At 42.7% G+C, this 21,471-nt stretch overlaps 3 protein-coding genes and 1 long non-coding RNA gene across 4 annotated transcripts; 1 reads left to right on the forward strand and 3 right to left on the reverse strand.

The window, feature by feature from the left end:
• Positions 1 to 388: 388 nt before the first annotated feature.
• Positions 389 to 3,776, reverse strand: LOC121183159 (cytochrome P450 2J4-like). The gene is made up of 9 exons (XM_041040062.1): positions 3,471 to 3,776; positions 2,740 to 2,905; positions 2,487 to 2,639; positions 2,221 to 2,381; positions 1,874 to 2,050; positions 1,633 to 1,771; positions 1,190 to 1,377; positions 928 to 1,069; positions 389 to 823 (listed from the first exon to the last, which is right to left on the reverse strand). The coding sequence occupies exons 1-9, from the start codon at positions 3,660 to 3,662 to the stop codon at positions 648 to 650; spliced, it is 1,494 nt and encodes a 497-aa protein (XP_040895996.1). The 5' UTR covers positions 3,663 to 3,776; the 3' UTR covers positions 389 to 647.
• A 631-nt stretch (positions 3,777 to 4,407) lies between these two features.
• Positions 4,408 to 8,499, reverse strand: LOC121183061 (cytochrome P450 2J2-like). Its single transcript, XM_041039895.1, has 9 exons — positions 8,209 to 8,499; positions 7,732 to 7,894; positions 7,251 to 7,400; positions 6,985 to 7,145; positions 6,718 to 6,894; positions 6,450 to 6,591; positions 6,149 to 6,336; positions 5,908 to 6,049; positions 4,408 to 5,782 (listed from the first exon to the last, which is right to left on the reverse strand). Exons 1-9 carry the CDS (start codon positions 8,389 to 8,391, stop codon positions 5,607 to 5,609), a joined length of 1,482 nt encoding a protein of 493 aa, XP_040895829.1. The 5' UTR covers positions 8,392 to 8,499; the 3' UTR covers positions 4,408 to 5,606.
• A 6,979-nt stretch (positions 8,500 to 15,478) lies between these two features.
• Positions 15,479 to 19,081, forward strand: LOC121183063. Its single transcript, XR_005894185.1, has 3 exons — positions 15,479 to 15,696; positions 18,107 to 18,207; positions 18,960 to 19,081. It is a non-coding gene; the product is annotated as an uncharacterized LOC121183063 (long non-coding RNA).
• On the reverse strand, positions 17,084 to 20,664 carry LOC121183060 (cytochrome P450 2J2). The gene is made up of 9 exons (XM_041039894.1): positions 20,482 to 20,664; positions 19,992 to 20,154; positions 19,475 to 19,624; positions 19,209 to 19,369; positions 18,942 to 19,118; positions 18,677 to 18,818; positions 18,375 to 18,562; positions 18,134 to 18,275; positions 17,084 to 18,008 (listed from the first exon to the last, which is right to left on the reverse strand). The coding sequence occupies exons 1-9, from the start codon at positions 20,662 to 20,664 to the stop codon at positions 17,833 to 17,835; spliced, it is 1,482 nt and encodes a 493-aa protein (XP_040895828.1). The 3' UTR covers positions 17,084 to 17,832.
• Between the last annotated feature and the right edge of the window lie 807 nt (positions 20,665 to 21,471).

Genomic DNA, 21,471 nt, shown 5'->3' on the forward strand with positions numbered 1-21,471 from the left:
GTTTTCTAGTCGTTGTGTTCATGGGTTGTGTTCCATGTTTTGTTGATTTTTCAAAAGGAGAGGCAACGTTATTTACAGCCATAAACAAGTCCACCAGTGTCATTCTTAATACCACCACCAGAGGGGGCCAACATAAGACGTTTTCAAATTTTACACAGTGGGTGTGCATGTAGTAATTATTTGCAATTCAGTTTACGAAATAACTAAATATGTTTCATGTTCATTTTACAAATGATTTGTTAGTTGCCTCCAAAGGCAGTGTCCTGCGTAAATGTTAAAACAGCTCCACCAGCTGACTTACTAAACATGTTACAGCCATGTTTACGTTTTTTACCAGTGACATAAACCAAGTTTGTGACACACATTAACAAATCATTTACCTTACGTGTTTAATGTTTAAAAATAATTTTAATCTATTATTTATTAAAGGCTTATACATGCCAGTACAACTTGCAGTTTCAAAGTATAATGATACTTTCTACATTCTGTCATTAAGAACCACAAAGACAGGCAAAACATTAACTTTATCACACATAATTAAATGTGCAGACTAAACAATTCCCAGTACGAGGGGAATTGTTACGAGAGAATGAAAAGTAACTACAGCTTTCTCTTCTCGAGTGTTTTGCTCTGAGATAAAGCACAACTCAGCGAGCCTTGGCGTAAACCTTGAAGGGACGAGGGACTCGTATCCCCCCAGTGATTCCTTCTGCACTCAGCTCTACTCCATCAGGAGCAGTAAAGGAGAACTTCTGTAGTAAACCTACAAAAAACAGGAACAGCTCCATCTTGGCCAGGCCTTCTCCGAGACACACACGTTTCCCTGAAAAGTTCACAAACACACTCACACATGAAGGTGCAAGAGCACAGGATAAAAGTTATACTCTGGTTGAGGTTGTGTTTAAGATTGAGGTGAATCTAGTTTACCGGCAGAGAAAGGCAGGTGGGCGTCTCGCTTCACAAACTTTCCCTCAGCATCTAGATAGTGTCCAGGATTGAATTTATCTGGAGTCTCCCATTCATTCTTATCAAACAGCACAGAGTCCAGGATGGGCAATATGGACGTACCCTAAAAAACAAGATCCGTAGGTCAACACCAAGCAATGCTGCAACAACAGATTTTTCATTTCCAGTTTTCTGTCAAGGTACAATCCTGTTAAGACTTTAAATGACTGTGATGTAGACGCACCTTTGGTATGAAGTAGCCGCCCAGTGTCGTGTCCTTAGCAGCTATTCTGAGTCCGTTGAGAGGAACAATGTTTCCCATCCTCTGGATCTCGTGGATGACGGCGTCAGTGTAGGGCAGGTTGGGTCTGTCGGCCATACTGGGCAGGCGGGTCTGTCCGATCACTGTGTCTATCTCTGCCTGGACTTTTTCTAGACAGTCAAGATAGTAATTATTTCAGCTCACAGCAGATTTAAAATTGTATTTTTGATGTTTTCCAGCTTCCCTAATATGCATGACCTTTCAGCCTTCTCACATGTCAAGAGTTACTGCTCTGAAACGTGTCTGCAAAGAGTGACTGGATAAAGGGATCAGGGTTCTGTCTAAAAACCTTTTTGCTCCCTTCTACTAGCTTCTTGAACTGCATCTCTACAGAGAAAAACACTGTATTCTATTGTATCACCTACTCTGGATATCAGGGTGTTTGATGAGGTAAATCAAAGCCCACTGCAAAGTGGTGGAGGTTGTCTCTGTTCCAGCGAGGAACAGATCCAGAGAGCACATGCTCAGGTTGGTCTCAGTGAAGCCCAGGTCAGGGTCTTTATGCTGTTCAAAAACATAAAGGGGGATAAAGTAGTGAACGTTTAGTAGTTTGACGAAGACCGACAACTGTACAGGGCTGTGTGTACAATGCAATTGCTCACATACGTTCTCCATTTCGATGAGGAAGGCGTCAATGTAGTCCCGGGGATTGCTGCGGTCCAGATCCTTCTTGTGCCTCTCTGCCTCCTGACTGATGAACTCTAGGAGCACGTTTGAGAGGCTGAATATTCTGTTGTGAGGACCTGGCAAGTGCCTCATCACTCTGGGGAACGACTCATACAGCTAAAACAGTAGATGGGTGAAAATGTCATTCACAACATCTCCTTTCACCTTTCGAATTTTGACTAGAGACATGGTGTCTCCCAGGTGGTTAATGAGAATTAGCTAACACAATCCCACCAGAGTGGTGTCTCCCTGACAGTGATTGAACTAAATGCATATCATTGACTCACTAGACCCCAAACGGAGCCCTGCAGCCAAAGTGTCTCAGACAGATACTTCAGTATGGTCTGGAAGTTGTGGTCGCTGTAGTCAAAGCGCTTCCCCATCACCAGCTGGCAAATGATGTTGGACACAGCGTTGTTGAAGAGGCCTGTCGTGGTGAAAGGTTCACCTGGAGAGGAGGAGCCCACTGTTATGACAACGCTATTTTGCTTAAAGGCCTTTTGCTGCTTCTTGTGTAGGATAATGAGCTTAGAATAAATTAATTTTTAACCACCTTTCTCCTTCTCTATCTCCTCCTGCAGATATCGTATCTCCTCACAGATACTCTGCTCCATGATCTTTTTGCCCAGGCCATAGTTGCGTAAGGTAGACAAGGCAAAACGCCGCTGTCGCTTCCATTTTTCACCATTACTCATGAACAGACCACCTACACACAAGCATGCAGAAGAAAACAGGTTAACGACTTGTGGGAACTCATTTCTGCACTGCATGAGACAAGAGAGAGAGAGAGAGAGAGATTTTTACACCTGAGGTTCCCAGGTATATCCTGTCAGCCATCGGGCTGTATGGTCGATCCACAAAATTCTCAGCTTGTGTCACTGTGGCTTCCTTCAGCATCTTATATCCAGACAAAAGCACCCACTTGTCCCTGCCGAGGCGGAGGCTGAACACATTCCCATAGATCTTAGCCAGCTGGAGACATAAGAGAGGGAAAAACACTGGCAAACCACAAAGGACTACTGCTACTACTACTTTTTTTTTTTTTTTTAACCTTTTAAGTTGTTTCAAACAAAACCTACCGCTGCACAATGAGGATGAAATGTGCCACCAGGTGTGTGAAATGTGCTTAGATGTTAGAATTTCCATTTAAATGTACAATTTGACCACCAGATATCGTATCTGCCAGTCAACTCTACATGAAAATGAATATTTCAAATGCAAATGCACAGTTCCAGTGTCAAAAAATTTAAGTTACTTTCTCCAAGTGAATTACTAAAAAACGAGTGTCTCTAGCAGAGTTATACATATTTTTATGAGCCAGATAAGCCACTATCCTGATAGCATTTGCGTAATAGTGTTTCTGAATGACCTTGATCTTGAATTGTAAATTCTGTTAAAGTGGTTATGTGTGCTTAAAACCTACTTTAACAGATTTAATCATGTTTAATACACTTTCAGCAGTTGTATCACTTTTAATCTTTGACTCTTCATACTTAAAATCCCTGTAAGGTGAAAACTCCTGTGCATTTAACTGTACCTTGGCAAAAGAAATGTGTGGCTGTTTAGGGTCCATACTCAAGAAATTCCCCACAATGGGCAGAGCCAGCGGTCCTGGAGGAAAGTATGGTGGATTCCTGTATTTGACGTAGTCTGCTATCAGGAGGAAAATAAAAAGGAAGAGAAATAGACCCCTGAGGTCAAAACTCAGCAAAAAATTATAAAGCCACATGGTTTAAACGAGCCAAATCAGCAGCAGGAGGAAGGTCTGTGCTTTCTTCTTCTCCACTTGAAACGCCTGTGGTTGTGCGATGCGTGCTCACGCTTGATTTCACCTTTTAAATGTCCATGTGATCTGTGGCAACACATGATATGACTGGACAGACAACTGAAAAAAAAAAAACAAAGTGAGAGTCTGTACAGAGTCTGTACAAAGGTCCTCTTAATATTACTCTTACATAACCAGCTACAAACACAACTACTTTTCCCTTGACAAACAAGACCTCTGACATATATAATGAAACTTAAAGTCATAATTATAAAAATGTTATTATGCCCAACGTAGATTTATTACAGCAATCAGTCATGAGCAACAAACATTGTCAGCTCAGCAATATGATAACACACGCTAAGTTCAAAGCCTCCCCAACGTTTCAGTGACCTTAAGCAGTGACTGAATGTTTATGGGGTACACACAGTCGAGTCAACATTACAAAGTTTTATGGGAACAAACGACATCTAAATGATCCAGAGTCTGCAGCTGCGTGTAAATGGAAATGGGTTGGATTTTTCTGGTATGTAACAAAAGACTGGTCTCTGAAAGTAAAAGATCATGAGAAAAGTCATACTGTATAAGGTATGTTTTCAGATGCTATTCCACTGGAATCACTTATGTCAAAGATTTTCAAAAGATAAGGAATAAGAAGCAACATTATACAATGTGCAGGACAGTAACACCTTATATGAAGTGTTCACAGGAAATTTATTGTCAAATATTTTGCAAGTGAGCACAACCAAAATCATTTATTGATTTAAGAACAGAATACAACATAAAATCATACAGCTTTTAATTTTTGTACCTTCCCTTATTTACCAAAAATAATTTACAGTTGTGAAAATTGCTTAGGCATGGCCTTTGATGAATATACATTATCATGTACTGTATATATAAATTTTTCATTTGCCTATGACAAAGTCAAAGAGGCTAATTACAGAAGTATTCATACATTGTAAGCATAAGATCTTGAAGGTTATCTATCCATCCAAATCTGTCCTTGCTGCAAAATCAAAGAAAGAACATTTATGCGTCTTTTTTAGAATTTGTATCTTCTAACCTAAACACCACTGATGATATCTTTATAGATTTTTATTCTATTATGGCAATGATTACTTTGCAAAGAACCGTGTTGTTGTCATAATGGAAAGAAAATGCTCCTCAACATTTAAGTTGAGGAGCAATTTTTTTTTTTTTTTTACCATAGGCAACAAATATTTACGAGGGTTTTTTTAATTACTGTTATTTATTATTTAATTGGAGACTGACAGGAGACTTATGGACTCAATGTTATTTTCAAAGTTCACGGAGCTGTTTGTGTATCAGAGTGTACTGTCAGTTGTGTGTCAGAGTGTACTGCTGTGTCATATGAATCCAAAAAAGTGCGGTTTTATCTACGTGAGGGTAAAACCTTCAGAAAACAGAACCAGTGCTTAATTAATGTGCAGCTAATGCGTAACTCATCCTGATGTAATGGAAACATTAATGGACAATATACCATGAACTATTGAGGTTCAATACTGATAAATGATGAAGCCAATAAAAGCTTATTACCTTATGTAACACTTAATGGATGAACAGTTTATGAATGTTATATGTTAATTTTACAGTGTCATAAAAGCAAAAGCTTGTCACGCCAGTAATAGTTAATGCATCTGTACATGTATATTGTAGAGTAGTTTTGTTATATATATAACTGTAACATTTGTAGTGAGGCTGGGTTAGTAGTGGCTATACAGTCATTTCGTTATTACTTCACAAAAGATGATGGGCTTTTAATATTCTCTACTGTTTCTAAGTTCCAGGATCTTTGATTTTGTGATCACAAAAAGAATGTGGAGATCCCACTCATCTCTGCTGGTTTTATGGTTGGGATGGGAATAACTGAAGAGGTGGAGGACATCAGCGAGGTATGGCTAGCATCCTGAATATGGCTGGGGAGTAGGTGAAGCCCAGAACACCCTCCAAGCTGGGCATTTCTCCGGGAACGGGACAGAAGGTGAAGCGTTGGAGGAGAGATGTAAAGAAAAGGAAGAGCTCCATTTTGGCCAGGTTCTCCCCTAAACACATACGTTTACCTGGGGGAAAAGAGGGGGTGTGTACAATCCACAGCAGCTTTATATATAGCATATTCCTCACCAATGATACATGCTCCTGTTCTGACTTGTGTCGGCAGAAATTCTTGTAAGAGAAGAAAACAAACCTGCTGAAAATGGCAAGAAGGCATCTCTCCTGCGGAACTGGCCCTTTGAATCCAAGAAATGCTCGGGATTGAAGGTATCGGGCGTCTCCCACTCATTCTTATCAAACAGCACAGAAGATAGTAATGTAGTAATAGCTGTGCCCTGGAAAAAACAAGTCACGTATTAACATGTGAATAAATAATTTGCAAATTTTACAACTTAGCATTCATCTCTGGGTGAGTCTGGTAAATAGTCCCTTGCCTTGGGTATGAAGTATCCTGCCAGTGTAGTGTCTTTGCTGGCCATTTTGGGGAATCCCAATGGAGCAATATTTCCTATCCTTTGAATCTCATGGATGACAGCGTCACTGTAGGGCATGTTGGGTCTGTCGGCCATGGTGGGCTGACGAGACTGTCCAATCACTCTGTCTATCTCTTCCTGGACTTTCTCTGAGTGAGTAAGCAAAGTCAGTACCACAACAGAAAGCTCACTGGCCATTATACACTTGAAATAACAGGGAAAAAAATAATGTAAAACTTTCATGAGAATACTTCGGACTAACTCTGAATCTCTGGGTAGTGTATCATGTACGCGAGCGCCCAGCGTAGAGTGGTGGCAGCTGCTTCTGTCCCAGCCTCCATCAGGTCGAGGGTGCATATCAGCAGGGTTTCGACGCTGAAGCCAGCCTGAGGATCTTCTTTTTTCTGGCAATATGTCAACAGGGAAAAAAGGTAATTTTATGACACAGGGTTGTGCTGTTAGAGACTACTTTATGCATTATTATTCATTGATGGAACATGTATTTTATTGAAAATGAAAACAGATCCCACCTTCTCCATCTCTTGCAGGTAAACATCGATGTAATCGCGAGGGTCATCAGGGTTCCACTCCTCCTGGTGCTTCTCTATTTCCTTTCTCAGGAACGTTGTCAGCTCTTTGTAGTTTCCGTGGACAGTCTGGTGAGGTCCTGGCAGGTACTTCATCAAACCAGGGAAGGCATCATACAGCTGTTTGATGGGACAAAGTCTTAGATCAGTCATAAAGTAGCAGTGCAGTGTGTTTTGTGATCAAAAGATAATAGTTTAGACGGGAATTACCTGAGTCCGAGGAGAGCCAGCGAGCACAATGGCCTCGTTGTCTAATTCCAGAAACTTGCGAAAGCTTTGATCGCTGTATTCAAAGCGATGTCCGAAGACCACAGAGGAGATGATGTTACTCACTGCATTGGTTAAGGTGTAGTGGGGGTTGAATGGTCTTCCTGGGAATAAAGTAAATTAAATCCAACTGATGATAAGTTATACTAGAAACATCACTTTAGAGCATGGCAAACAATTTAGGCAAGTCACATGAGCTATCTGCTTGCCTTGTTCCTCTTTGAACGCTTCGCAAAGAAAGTTGCTTTCAACTTCAATGTATCTTTCCAACGATTTCTGGCCCTCTCCAAAGTAACGCAGGTGACTGTTGGCAAACTTCCTCTGTTTCTTCCACAGGTAACCACTGCTCAAAGCTAAGCCTGTGAAAAACACAGAGATTGATGTTTTAGAATAACACGCACTGGGCTGCATTTATTCATTATTTCTTTTTATTATTTCCCTGCCTTTACAGATTTTTGAAATCTGTTACTTATGTTACTTGGTGCATTCTCATGGCGAGGGATGAGGTGTAGACACTGACATATCAACACTACACATATTCTACATTCACAGTATTAAGTCCCACATGGGCTAGCAGTCTAAACCATGATTTTTAGTGAAATCCTTCAACACAGCATAAAAAGATTGAGTTTTACTGTGGATCCGTTTTTTGTACCATTTCTTCGTGCCCTCCTTTATTCACATACTCACCGAGGCCCTTAAAGACAACATGGAAAAGAGGAACGATAGGTCGATCAACAAAGCTGTCCAGCTGGTTGACAAGAGCCTCTCTGACCATCTTGTATCCTGAAATAAACACCGTCCTCTCACTGCCTCTCCGCAAGCTAAACACGGGGCCGTACTCCTGAGCAAGCTGTATTTAAAAGCAAATTATTTTTCAAGAAAGGAAACGATTAGCAAAGATTTTTTAAATCTTTCAATGTACAAATTATATCTGGAATAGGAATAAAGACAATGCTGCATTGTTTTGTATAAACTCTGTAGCCTATCAAGCAGGAGAAAATACACTTCACTTTGGGTAAAATACATGAACATGTTGAGAAAACACTTTTTAATTGCAGCAATCAAAGCAATGTTTTGTATGTATTGTTAGTCATGGCTGTAAAGACGTTCTCTGCTCTCCCCGACTCACATACACATATTTTATGCTGTTACTGTTTGCCTCACCTTCTCCATTGTTTTGAAGTCAACTCCAGTAAAGATATTTCCCAGAAAAGGCACAGCCGAGGGTCCAGGTGGAAAGTTGTGAGGCTTCCAGTTCCTCACCACATCAGTCAAAAGTAACAACACAAAACCAAACAAGAGCCACCCACTAAAGCCCATACAATCAAAAATTGCTTGAAAAATCATGATGAAGATATTAGAAAAAGCAGTCTGAAAAATCTTGGTTTTTCCCGTGCAGACAGGGTGGTGGTGTGTCTCACGTTTTATATTTGTGTGAGGAGTGGAGGGGACTGGAAAAAATGGCTGGGGCCTTTTTTTTTCCAAGGAAATTGAATTTTTTTTGAGGAAATGTTATGTAACACTGGTTGCCTCTGAAACCCTCTGACCTCCTTGCTGAAGATAAAAACAAAGCTGGAGCTTGAACTTGTCCAGCTGGTTGCTTACTGTATGCATATGTGCTGCATGTTAGGGCAACAAAGTTTTCCTAGTAGTTTTATTGAAGATAATTTGTCGGTAATCAGTCAGTGATTTGTTTTTTGTTTTTTTTTTTTACAGTACATTCATTTTTATGGATGTGTGTGTAGTAAAAAGTGTTGCAGTGTCAGAATACATGAGTTTAGCTGCCAGATACATGTGACCCAGTATCAAAGTGTGCACTATAAAATAATTTAGTAACTATCAGCAATAAAAATAGATGTGATACATCACATGTGATACACTACACCTCACCATTTCTACTTCTTCTGAGGACCCTCAATGACACAATGCATTTCCCAGTCCCCAACCCTCACCTAAACCATCACCTCTGTATAACTATCCCCGACTCTAACCTTTACCATCGCCTACACCAAACCATAGCTTTACCCCTAAATCCAACTTCTAACTGTTAAACAGATTTCTGGAAAAACGAAGACCAAAATGTCTTCACTTTCCACGACTTCTACTACTATTATGACCGGATCAACCATTGTGGAGGGGCGGGCAAGGCAAATATTTGTGGTTGGGTGCCCACTGAACCCACCACCCTGTATGTGCCAACATGTACAAGGTTCACATCAGTTCCTATTTCCAGTGCTAACAATACTTCTAATAATTTGTGTAAGCTTGTGGTCATTAATCAGCAACTTCATGGAGAATATGTATAATATAAACACAACATAAACAAAAACAAAGTTTTAAAAATAGATATTAATTCAGGGTCTCTCTAAAATACATAGTGTCACATCCAGAAAACCCTGTTAAGTTATGTTCTTGTTTTTTGTCTGTTGTCTCGTGATTTCCGCCTTTTATTTTGTAATCTGTTCTCCCTTTGTGTTTCAGGTAGCTTGCCCTTCCTCTTGTGTTCCGGCTCGTCTGATTGTTTTCCCCGCCCTGATTGTTTCCACCTGTTCCCCATTACCTAGTGTGTATATATTGTCCGCGTCTCCCTTTGTCCTGTGCCAGTTCGTCTTGTCATTTTGTAAGAGAACCAGCGCCTATTCCATGTCTTGCCAAGTCAGGTTTTGTATTGCTTTGATTTCTTCAGTAGGACTTTTTGTTCTTGTTTTACCTAGGATTGAGTTGTTACTTTTCTTTGTCTGTTAGCCAGTTGCTCGGCCTTTTCCTCGTAAGAGTGTTTTTTTGTTTCTTAAAGATTGAAGACTGTTTTTGCCTCGTGAGAGTGAATTTTTGTTTCTTAAAGATTGAAGACTGTTTTTGCCTCGTGAGAGTGAATTTTTGTTTCTTAATGATTGAAGACTGCTTTTGCCTCGTGTGAGTGATTTTCTGTTGGTACTTTTGACAAATAAAAGAACTCTTTATTTTGTACTTTGCCTGTTGAGTCGTGCATTTGGGTTCAGGTCCTTGTTCGGCCGTGACAGTACGAACTGGCCAGCATGAACCCAGCCGACTCTGATCACCTCACAGCGGCCGTTCGTTCCCAAGGTGTTCGCCTGAATCAGCAGGAGGATCTGTTGGCCTCTCTGCATCAGGGAGTTAAGGAGCTGGCGAATAGTCAAGAAGGTTTCAAGGCAGCCATGACTACCCAGGTGAACCTCCTGGGCACTGAAGTGCAACAAGTCCTCGCTCTACTAAAGAACCCCTCCTTCTCCTCAGACACCGAAGCCAGTCCATCTTCAGCCGCTGCTGGAGCGTTGCCGGTCTCGGGCTCCCATGCCACTACTCTTTGCCTCTCTCCCCCAGAAAAGTTTTCGGGTGAGTGTGGATAATGTCGATCCTTCATCGTCGACTGTGAAATGCACTTTGAATTCTTGCCATCAGCCTTTCCCACAGAATGATCGAAGGTGGCGTTTATGATCTCCCATCTCACTGGGAGGGCGAAGGCATGGGCTACGGCAGAGTGGTCCCGTGGTTCATCGATCTGCCGGACCCTTGATGAATTCATAGAGGCTCTGAGGAGGGCTTTTGATCCTATTTCATCCGACAGAGACAGAGCAAGAGAACTATGTAAAATCAAACAAGGTAGGGACTCAGTTAATGATTATGCCATCCGCTTTCGGACCTTAGCCACAGACAGCGGATGGAATGCCACTGCCTTGTATGATATTTTTCTTAAAGGACTCTCGGACCAGATTCAGGACCTGTTAGTGCCTATTGATCTGCCGTCTGATCTTGACTCTTTAATATCCCTTGCTATAAGAACTGATAATCGCTTACAGGAGCGAAAAGGAAACCTAGGTGGCGCTGCAGCTACTTACTCCAGCAGGCGGAAGTCTCCACCCATCCCTTCATTGGTTCCTCGGGAAGAGGGCCCCTCTGAGAAGGGAGAGGAGCCCATGCAGCTGGGACGAACCCGATTGTCTGCAGAGGAGCGTCGTCGTCGCCTGCAGGAAGGGAGGTGCTTCTATTGTGGGCAGCAAGGGCATCTCCTTGCTGTGTGTCCAGAAAAAAGAACAGGCTCTCCAGTAGAAGGGAGGATTCTGGTGAGCCGCTTCACATCCCCTGAGTTCCCTCCCCGCACCTTAACAGAGGTCAAGGTAAAGAAATCCAACACCACTGTTTCTCTTGGGGTACTCATTGACTCGGGTGCTGATGAGAGTCTTATGGACTGGGATCTTGCTGAAAAACTTAACGTGAAAACCGAACAATTATCCCAGCCATTAGAAGCCAGTGCTCTCGACGGGACCCTGATATTCAAAGTGACTCACAAGACTGAACCTCTGGGGGTTATGATAGGAGACCACTATGAACTCATGTGTTTTCACTTGTTTTACTCCACCCAACATCCTGTTATCCTGGGTCTTCCTTGGTTAAAGAGACATAACCCACAAATTGACTGGTGTACTGGGAAAATTTTGAAATGGTCTGAGGGATGTGAAAATAAGTGTGTAAAAACATATCCAAATGAGAAACCTGTTTTTAACACTGTTAACTGTGTCACAGACTCTGAATCTCCAGATCTTAGTTCTGTCCCCAGCTGTTACCACGATTTGGCAGAGGTATTCAGCGAGAGTAAGGCTACTTCCCTTCCCCCTCACCGACCTTATGATTGCCCCATAGATTTGATTCCAGGAGCCCCCATTCCTAAGGGGAGACTGTATTCCATTTCTGGTCCAGAAAAACAGGCCATGAACAATTACATTGAGTCTTCATTGAAGGCTGGCCTCATCCGTCCCTCTTCATCTCCAGCTGGGGCAGGGTTCTTTTTTGTAGGGAAAAAGGATGGGTCTCTCCGGCCATGTATTGATTATGGGCCACTCAATGACATTACTGTAAAAAACCGTTACCCTCTGCCTCTCATGTCATCGGCTTTTGACCAGCTTCAACAGGCCAAAATCTTTACGAAATTAGATCTGAGGAATGCCTATCACCTAGTACGCATCAGGGAGGGCGATGAATGGAAGACGGGTTTCAACACTCCTAATGGTCATTACGAATACCTGGTTATGCCATTTGGGTTGACAAATGCTCCCGCCGTTTTTCAAGGCATGATTAATGAGGTCCTCAGAGACTTTTTGAACCACTTTGTATTTGTGTACTTGGACGATATCTTAATCTTTTCCCCTGACACAGATTCTCATGTGGGCCATGTACGTCAGGTTCTCCAGCGGTTGCTGGAGAACCAGTTGTATGTTAAAGTTGAAAAGAGTGAGTTCCATGCCAATACTGTATCTTTCCTTGGCTTCATTGTAGCCCCTGGAAAGATTCAGATGGATCCGGCTAAAGTTAGCGCTGTGGCTAAGTGGCCTACACCTGATAGCCGCAAAAAGGTTCAGCAATTCTTAGGATTTGCTAACTTTTACAGGCGGTTCATCAGAAACTTCAGCGCCATAGCTGCTCCTCTTCATGCACTCACCTCTCCGCAGACTCCTTTTCTATGGTCTTCTCAAGCTGAGGAGGCCTTCCAGCGGCTCAAAGAACGGTTTACTACCGCCCCCATCCTCACGGTGCCTGATCCCAGCCGGCAGTTCGTGGTGGAGGTGGATGCCTCAAATGACGGAGTTGGAGCTATCCTCTCTCAACGCTCAGAAAAGGACAACAAGCTTCACCCCTGTGCCTTCCTGTCGCGGAAGCTTTCTCCTGCAGAGAGGAATTATGACATTGGTAACCGTGAGTTGTTGGCTGTAAAAATAGCTCTGGAAGAATGGAGACATTGGCTGGAGGGTGCGCAGCATCCTTTTGTAGTATGGACAGATCATAAAAACCTGGAATACATCCGCAAAGCGAAAAGACTTAACTCTCGTCAGGCCAGATGGACATTGTTTTTTAACCGTTTTAACTTTGTGCTATCATACAGGCCGGGGTCCCAGAACACCAAGCCCGACGCATTGTCCCGTCTGTTTGACCCCGAGCCCACTGCCAAGGATCCCGAGCCCATTCTACCACTTAACCGTGTGGTAGGAGCGGCGACATGGCAAATAGAATCTCAGGTGAAGCATGCAAATGGTGTGAACCCGACACCTAGGGGGTGCCCGGAGAATCGCTTGTTTGTCCCTGTTGCTATGCGTCCACAGGTGATTCATTGGGCTCACACCTCGCTGCTCACCTGCCACCCTGGAGTCAAAAGAACCATGCATGTGATTTCTCAGAGATTCTGGTGGCCTTCCATGGAGCGAGAGGTGCGGGAATATGTGGAGGCATGCTCCATCTGTGCCAGCAACAAGACCTCTTCTAGGGCGCAGATGGGGTTGCTTCAGCCCCTCCCTGTTCCTACTCGTCCGTGGGCTGAGATCTCTCTGGACTTCGTCACGGGGCTCCCGGTCTCCGAAGGAAACACCACTGTACTCACGGTGGTGGACAGGTTTTCTAAAATGACTCATTTCATTGCTTTGCCCAAACTGCCATCAGCCAAAGAAACAGCTGAAGTTATGATGACTCATGTGTTTCGTATTCATGGTTTTCCAAAGGATATTGTTTCTGACCGGGGGCCCCAGTTTGTCTCTAGATTCTGGAAAGAATTCTGCGGACTCATCGGAGCCACAGTCAGTCTCTCCTCTGGGTACCACCCGGAATCTAATGGCCAGACTGAGCGTCTCAACCAGGAGTTGGAGACCTGCCTCCGATGTCTGGTGGCACAGAATCCGGCTTCTTGGAGCAAGAACCTGGTGTGGGTAGAATTCGCCCACAACTCGCTCCCAACGCCCACGGGTTTGTCTCCCTTTCAATGTTTGTTCGGCTACCAGCCTCCTCTTTTCTCTGAAACAGAAAAGGAGATCACTGTCCCGTCAGCCCACGCCATGGTACGGCGTTGCCACCGTATCTGGGCAGCCGCTCGCAAGATCCTCATACACAGTGCGGATCGCATGAAGAAGGCTGCAGATCGGAGGTGCCGACCAGCTCCGGAGTACCACCCTGGCCAGAAGGTATGGCTTTCTACACGGGACTTACCGCTCCATGTTGACTCCAAAAAGCTGGCTCCTCGGTTTGTGGGTCCTTTCCCAGTGTCCAAAGTTATTGGTCCTGCCTCTGTTCGTCTGCGGCTGCCCCGGTCGCTGAGGGTCCACCCCACCTTCCACGTCAGCCGGGTTAAACCAGCAAAGGAGAGCCCCATGGTTCCCGCAGCCAAACCCCCCCCCCCCCCCACCCCCCCGGATGATTGATGGCGGTCCGGTTTATTCCGTTAAGTCTCTTCTGGCTGTCCGCAACAAGGGTAGGGGCAGGCAATTCCTGGTCGACTGGGAGGGCTACGGTCCAGAGGAACGATCCTGGGTCTCGCAAGCTTTGTCACGGACCCTGACCTCATCTCAGACTTTTACAATCGTCACCCACTGATTCCTGGTCCGTCAGGAGCCGTCCCTAAAGGGGGGGGGGGGGGGGGGGTACTGTCACATCCAGAAAACCCTGTTATGTTCTTGTTTTCTGTCTGTTGTCTCGTGATTTCCGCTTTTATGTTGTAATCTGTTCTCCCTTTGTGTTTCAGGTAGCTTGCCCTTCCTCTTGTGTTCCGGCTCGTCTGATTGCTTTCCCCGCCCTGATTGTTTCCACCTGTTCCCCATTACCTAGTGTGTATATATTGTCCGCGTCTCCCTTTGTCCTGTGCCAGTTCGTCTTGTCATTTTGTAAGAGAACCAGCGCCTATTCCATGTCTTGCCAAGTCAGGTTTTGTATTGCTTTGATTTCTTCAGTAGGACTTTTTGTTCTTGTTTTACCTAGGATTGAGTTGTTACTTTTCTTTGTCTGTTAGCCAGTTGCTCGGCCTTTTCCTCATAAGTGTGTTTTTTTGTTTCTTAAAGATTGAAGACTGTTTTTGCCTCATGAGAGTGAATTTTTGTTTCTTAATGATTGAAGACTGCTTTTGCCTCGTGTGAGTGATTTTCTGTTGGTACTTTTGACAAATAAAAGAACTCTTTATTTTGTACTTTGCCTGTTGAGTCGTGCATTTGGGTTCAGGTCCTTGTTCGGCCGTGACACATGGCTATTAAACTAGCTAGTAATGCATGGCCCCACCTTAGTTGATCTTATGCTTGAGTGGTGCAGATTCTCTTTTGCAATTTGCAATAAGCAAAATTACAAAACCGAACAGCCATACACCGAACCTGGGGCTCCTTTAGAGCCCCTTGGGGTCAGGGGTCAGGGCCTTGGGGCAGCTTTATTATATCAGATAAAATATATGTACAAGGATACAGTGGTGGAAGTTAACAGAATACATTTGTACACAGTACTGTACTTTTTTTTTTTTTTTTTTTTTTTCAAAGTTAAGCTTTATCGTACATTACTTCAGTGAGTCCATGAAATGCTTTTATTTTGAAGGTCAAGCAGGCGAACAACAACACCGGAAGTAATTTCTTGTTATCATTTTGGGTCAGATTGTAAATTATGTCTTGTTTACTGTACTGAGCTCTGTGCGATCGTGACAGCGTAGTTGTCTTCCAGCTAACCAATGGACACAGTAAACAGTGTACTCGGCTTGGAGTGGATAGACGGCTGGAGTGTTTTGATATTCCTGTGCGTTTTCCAGCGCCGAGAAACTTTCCCCCCGGCCCGTGGGCTCTCCCTGTGATTGGCGACCTCCATCGCATTGATCCCGCTCGGCTTCACCTGCAGTTCACAGAGGTATGAGTCCATACGCACAGCAACACCGTCCCGTGGAGTGAAAATGTCACAGGTTTAAATAGAAAATATAGAAAATAATAATAATAAAGTTAAAAAATAAAGTATAATAGAATACAATGCTTCTGTAGTCAGTGATATATTTTAGCCAAACACGCTGGAGCCCATCTGATCCAGACACATTTATTTTGGTTTCCCCTGACCAAAGACTGAGATACCAACGTTCATTGAGTGTCCTTTAATGCTTCTTTGGTGTGTTAAGTAGATTTTGTGCCCACCGAAGGGAGGGCAGGGTAGTGTTGCCATGTAGGGTATGCTCTAGTGCAGGGGTATTCAACTAAAATTTTAAGCGGTCCAGAGAGAGAAAATTTCTTCAAGCGAAGGTCCGGAACACCATAATGTCAAACATTATATATATATATATATATATATATATATATATATATATATATATATATATATATATATATATATATATATATATAGATGCCTGTTAGTGCATACATATACATACATGTACAACTGACTGTTAAACAAAGTACAATTCAAAAATATTTATTGTCACTTAATTTGTTAAGTATAAGTAAATCTGGGCTGGAATGGTGTCAGGGCCATCGTCTCTCCCTGTCTCCCGCTCACTCGTCTCTCTGTCTTCTCTTCCTGTCGCCGGCTCACTTGTCTATAAATGTCATTTCCTTGTATCGCTAACTTCCCTTTCCACCTGTCACTCACCTCTGATCTCTCTCGTCTCAAAATTCAGAGTCGCGCTTTCACTCTCAAATTTGATTGGCTGAGCAGCGTCACGTGGGATGGCTTAACTCGCATGCAATTGGTCTGTAAGGTCCGCTAAATAGATACTGTAAAGACTAGAAAAGCTGTGCTGGTTAAAATATTAGCGTCCCGTCGTGATATAGAATAATCGATAATTTATTGATTGTAGGTCTGGGTCCGCATAGGACGGCGTCTGGGTCCGGACCCGGACCGCGGTCCGCCTGTTAGTGACCTCTGCTCTAGTGTCACGTTTCAGATTTATATCTCACTGCCTGTTTGCTCAGTGCGGAAGGAGCCAGTATTGAAAGTATAGAAAAGATCAACATCAAATCCACGTCAGGCAGATCCATATTTGTCCCGCAGCCCTCCAGTAATGAAGCAAAGATACTAACCTGCTGTCTGTGTTCAGTTTGCATAAATACTAACCTGCGGTCTGTGTTCAGTTTGCATAAATACTAACCTGCTGTCTGTGTTCAGTTTGCATAAATACTAACCTGCTGTCTGTGTTCAGTTTGCATAAATACTAACCTGCTGTCTGTGTTCAGTTTGCAGAGAAATATGGGAACGTTTTTAGCCTTCGCCATATGAATCTGTGTCATATGCGGTTTTATCTACGTGAGGGTAAAACCTTCAGAAAACAGAACCAGTGCTTAATTAATGTGCAGCTAATGCGTAACTCATCCTGATGTAATGGAAATATTAATGGACAATATACCATGAACTATTGAGGTTCAATACTGATAAATGATGAAGCCAATAAAAGCTTATTACCTTATGTAACACTTAATGGATAAACAGTTTATGAATGTTATATGTTAATTTTACAGTGTCATAAAAGCAAAAGCTTGTCACGCCAGTAATAGTTAATGCATCTGTACATGTATATTGTAGAGTAGTTTTGTTATATATATATAACTGTAACATTTGTAGTGAGGCTGGGTTAGTAGTCTGTGCAACAAAACTAAAAGGGGAGTTTTAAGTGGAACACAGAAGAGAGTTACACAGGCACAATAAGTGAAAATATTGCTGTGGGTGGACTGACAAAAGAGCTTTAATTACCTGTAACAATCAAACTAAAGGTAACCAGACTAGTCCACACTCCTGTGACTTAATGTTTGTAAAGCTAAACTGAATCTTGATAAAAAGTAAAATGTTCAAATAGCATATTATGCAAATAATTTTTCAGTTGCAGGTTGGCTATACAGTCATTTCGTTATTACTTCACAAAAGATGATGGGCTTTTAATATTCTCTACTGCTTCTAAGTTCCAGGATCTTTGATTTTGTGGTCACAAAAAGAATGTGGAGATCCCACTCATCTGTGCTGGTTTTATGGTTGGGATGGGAATAACTGAAGAGGTGGAGAAAATCAGCGAGGTATGGCTAGCATCCTGAATATGGCTGGGGAGTGGGTGAAGCCCAGAACACCCTCCAAGCTGGGCATTTCTCCGGGAACGGGACAGAAGGTGAAGCGTTGGAGGAGAGATGTAAAGAAAAGGAAGAGCTCCATTTTGGCCAGGTTCTCCCCTAAACACATACGTTTACCTGGGGGAAAAGAGGGGGTGGTAACAATCCACAGCAGCTTTATATATAGCATATTCCTCACCAGTGATACATGCTCCTGTTCTGACTTGTGTCGGCAGAAATTCTTGTAAGAGAAGAAAACAAACCTGCTGAAAATGGCAAGAAGGCATCTCTCCTGCGGAACTGGCCCTTTGAATCCAAGAAATGCTCGGGATTGAAGGTATCGGGCGTCTCCCACTCATTCTTATCAAACAGCACAGAAGATAGTATTGTAGTAATAGCTGTGCCCTGGAAAAAACAAGTCACGTATTAACATGTGAATAAATAATTTGCAAATTTTACAACTTAGCATTCATCTCTGGGTGAGTCTGGTAAATAGTCCCTTGCCTTGGGTATGAAGTATCCTGCCAGTGTAGTGTCTTTGCTGGCCATTTTGGGGAATCCCAATGGAACAATATTTCCTGTCCTTTGAATCTCATGGATGACAGCGTCACTGTAGGGCATGTTGGGTCTGTCGGCCATGGTGGGCTGACGAGACTGTCCAATCACTCTGTCTATCTCTTCCTGGACTTTCTCTGAGTGAGTAAGCAAAGTCAGTACCACAACAGAAAGCTCACTGGCCATTATACACTTGAAATAACATGGAAAAAAAATAATTAAAAACTTTCATGAGAATACTTCGGACTAACTCTGAATCTCTGGGTAGTGTATCATGTACGCGAGCGCCCAGCGTAGAGTGGTGGCAGTCGTTTCTGTCCCAGCCTCCATCAGGTCGAGGGTGCATATCAGCAGGGTTTCGATGCTGAAGCCAGCCTGAGGATCTTCTTTTTTCTGGCAATATGTCAACAGGGAAAAAAGGTTATTTTATGACACAGGGTTGAGTTAGAGGCTACTTTATGCATTATTATTCATTGATGGAACATGTATTTTATTGAAAATGAAAACAGATCCCACCTTCTCCATCTCTTGCAGGTAAACATCGATGTAATCGCGAGGGTCATCAGGGTTCCACTCCTCCTGGTGCTTCTCTATTTCCTTTCTCAGGAACGTTGTCAGCTCTTTGTAGTTTCTGTGGACAGTCTGGTGAGGTCCTGGCAGGTACTTCATCAAACCAGGGAAGGCATCATACAGCTGTTTGATGGGACAAAGTCTTAGATCAGTTATAAAGTAGCAGTGCAGTGTGTTTTGTGATCAAAAGATAATAGTTTAGACAGGAATTACCTGAGTCCGAGGAGAGCCAGCGAGCACAATGGCCTCGTTGTCTAATTCCAGAAACTTGCGAAAGCTTTGATCGCTGTATTCAAAGCGATGTCCGAAGACCACAGAGGAGATGATGTTACTCACTGCATTGGTTAAGGTGTAGTGGGGGTTGAATGGTCTTCCTGGGAATAAAGTAAATTAAATCCAAGTGATGATAAGTTATACTAGAAACATCACTTTAGAGCATGGCAAACAATTTAGGCAAGTCACATGAGCTATCTGCTTGCCTTGTTCCTCTTTGAACGCTTCACAAAGAAAGTTGCTTTCAACTTCAATATATCTTTCCAACGATTTCTGGCCCTCTCCAAAGTAACGCAGGTGACTGTTGGCAAACTTCCTCTGTTTCTTCCACAGGTAACCACTGCTCAAAGCTAAGCCTGTGAAAAACATAAAATCAAGTTATTAACAGAGCAAACTCTGCACAGAGATTGATGTTTCAGAATAACATGCACTGGGCTGCATTTATTCATTATTTCTTTTTATTAATTCCCTGCCTTTACACATTTTAGAACTCTTACTTATGTTACTTGGTGCATTCTCATGGTGACAGACAAGTTGTAGACACTGACATATCAACACTACACATATTCTACATTCACAGTATTGAGTCCCACATAGGCTAGCAGTCTAAACCATGATTTTTAGTGAAATCCTTGAACACAGCATAAAAAGATTTAGTTTTACTGTGGAGAAAAGCCATTTTTTGTACCATTTCTACATGCTCTCGTTTATTCACATACTCACCGAGGCCCTTAAAGACAACATGGAAAAGAGGAACGATAGGTCGATCAACAAAGCTGTCCAGCTGGTTGACAAGAGCCTCTCTGACCATCTTGTATCCTGAAATAAACACCATCCTCTCACTGCCTCTCCTCAAGCTAAACACGGGGCCGTACTCCTGAGCCAGCTGTATTTAAAAACAAATTATTTTTCAAGAAAGGAAATGATTAGCAAAGATTTTTTCAAAGTATTTTTTCAATCTTTCAATGTACAAATTTTACCTGGAACAGGAATAAAGACAATGCTGCATTATTTTGTATAAACTCTGTAGCCTATCAAGCAGGAGAAAATACACTTCACTCTGGGTAAAATACATGAACATGTTGAGAAAACACTTTTTAATTGCAGCAATCAAAGCAATGTTTTGTATGTATTGTTAGTCATGGCTGTAAAGACGTTCTCTGCTCTCCCCGACTCACATGCACATATTTTATGCTGTTACTGTTCGCCTCACCTTCTCCATTGTTTTGAAGTCAACTCCAGTAAAGATATTTCCCAGAAAAGGCACAGCCGAGGGTCCAGGTGGAAAGTTGTGAGGCTTCCAGTTCCTCACCACATCAGTCAAAAGTAACAACACAAAACCAAACAAGAGCCACCCGCTAAAGCCCATACAATCAAAAATTGCTTGAAAAATCATGATGAAGATATTAGAAAAAGCAGTCTGAAAAATCTTGGTTTTTCCCGTGCAGACAGGGTGGTGGTGTGTCTCACGTTTGATATTTGTGTGAGGAGTGGAGGGAAATGGAATTTTTTTTTAAAGGAAATGTTATATAACACTGGTTGCCTCTGAGGCCCTCTGACCTCCTTGCTGAAGATAAAAACAAAGCTGGAGCTTGAACTTGTCCAGCTGGTTGCTGACTGTATGCATATGTGCTGCATGTTAGGGCAACAAAGTTTTCCTAGTAGTTTTATTGAAGATAATTTGTCGGTAATCAGTCAGTGATTTGTTTTTTGTTTTTTTTTACAGTACATTAATTTTTATGGATGTGTGTGTAGTAAAAAGTGTTGCAGTGTCAGAATACATGAGTTTAGCTGCCAGATACATGTGACCCAGTATCAAAGTGTGCACTATAAAATAATTTAGTAACTATCAGCAATAAAGATAGATGTGATACATCACCTACACCTCACCATTTCTACTTCTTCTGAGGACCCTCTATGACACAATGCATTTCCCAGTCCCTAACCCTCACCTAAACCATCACCTCTGTATAACTATCCCCGACTCTAACCTTTACCATTGCCTACACCTAACAATAGCTTTACCCCTAAATCCAACTTCTAACTGTTAAACAGATTTCTGGAAAAATGAAGACCAAAATGTCTTCACTTTCCACGACTACTAATACTATTATGACCGGATCAACCATTGTGGAGGGGCGGGCAAGGCAAATATTTGTGGTTGGGCGCCCACTGAACCCACCACCCTGTATGTGCCAACATG

This window comes from Toxotes jaculatrix, chromosome 6 (genome assembly GCF_017976425.1).
Source record: "Toxotes jaculatrix isolate fToxJac2 chromosome 6, fToxJac2.pri, whole genome shotgun sequence".
NCBI lineage: Eukaryota > Metazoa > Chordata > Actinopteri > Toxotidae > Toxotes > Toxotes jaculatrix.

Coding starts and splice junctions, on each gene's coding strand:
- LOC121183159 (XM_041040062.1), bottom strand. CDS start 3,662: ATGTGGCTTTATAATTTTTTGCTGAGTTTTGACCTCAGGGGTCTATTT. Junction 1,378..1,632: donor CAAACACCCTGATATCCAGA/GTAGGTGATACA, acceptor TTGACTGTCTAG/AAAAAGTCCAGGCAGAGATA. Junction 1,070..1,189: donor GCGGCTACTTCATACCAAAG/GTGCGTCTACAT, acceptor CTTGTTTTTTAG/GGTACGTCCATATTGCCCAT.
- LOC121183061 (XM_041039895.1), bottom strand. CDS start 8,391: ATGATTTTTCAAGCAATTTTTGATTGTATGGGCTTTAGTGGGTGGCTC. Junction 7,401..7,731: donor TGTTGTCTTTAAGGGCCTCG/GTGAGTATGTGA, acceptor TGTTTTTCACAG/GCTTAGCTTTGAGCAGTGGT. Junction 7,146..7,250: donor AGCGTTCAAAGAGGAACAAG/GCAAGCAGATAG, acceptor CTTTATTCCCAG/GAAGACCATTCAACCCCCAC.
- LOC121183060 (XM_041039894.1), bottom strand. CDS start 20,664: ATGATTTTTCAAGCAATTTTTGATTGTATGGGCTTTAGCGGGTGGCTC. Junction 19,625..19,991: donor TGTTGTCTTTAAGGGCCTCG/GTGAGTATGTGA, acceptor TGTTTTTCACAG/GCTTAGCTTTGAGCAGTGGT. Junction 18,276..18,374: donor CAGGATACTTCATACCCAAG/GCAAGGGACTAT, acceptor TGTTTTTTCCAG/GGCACAGCTATTACTACAAT.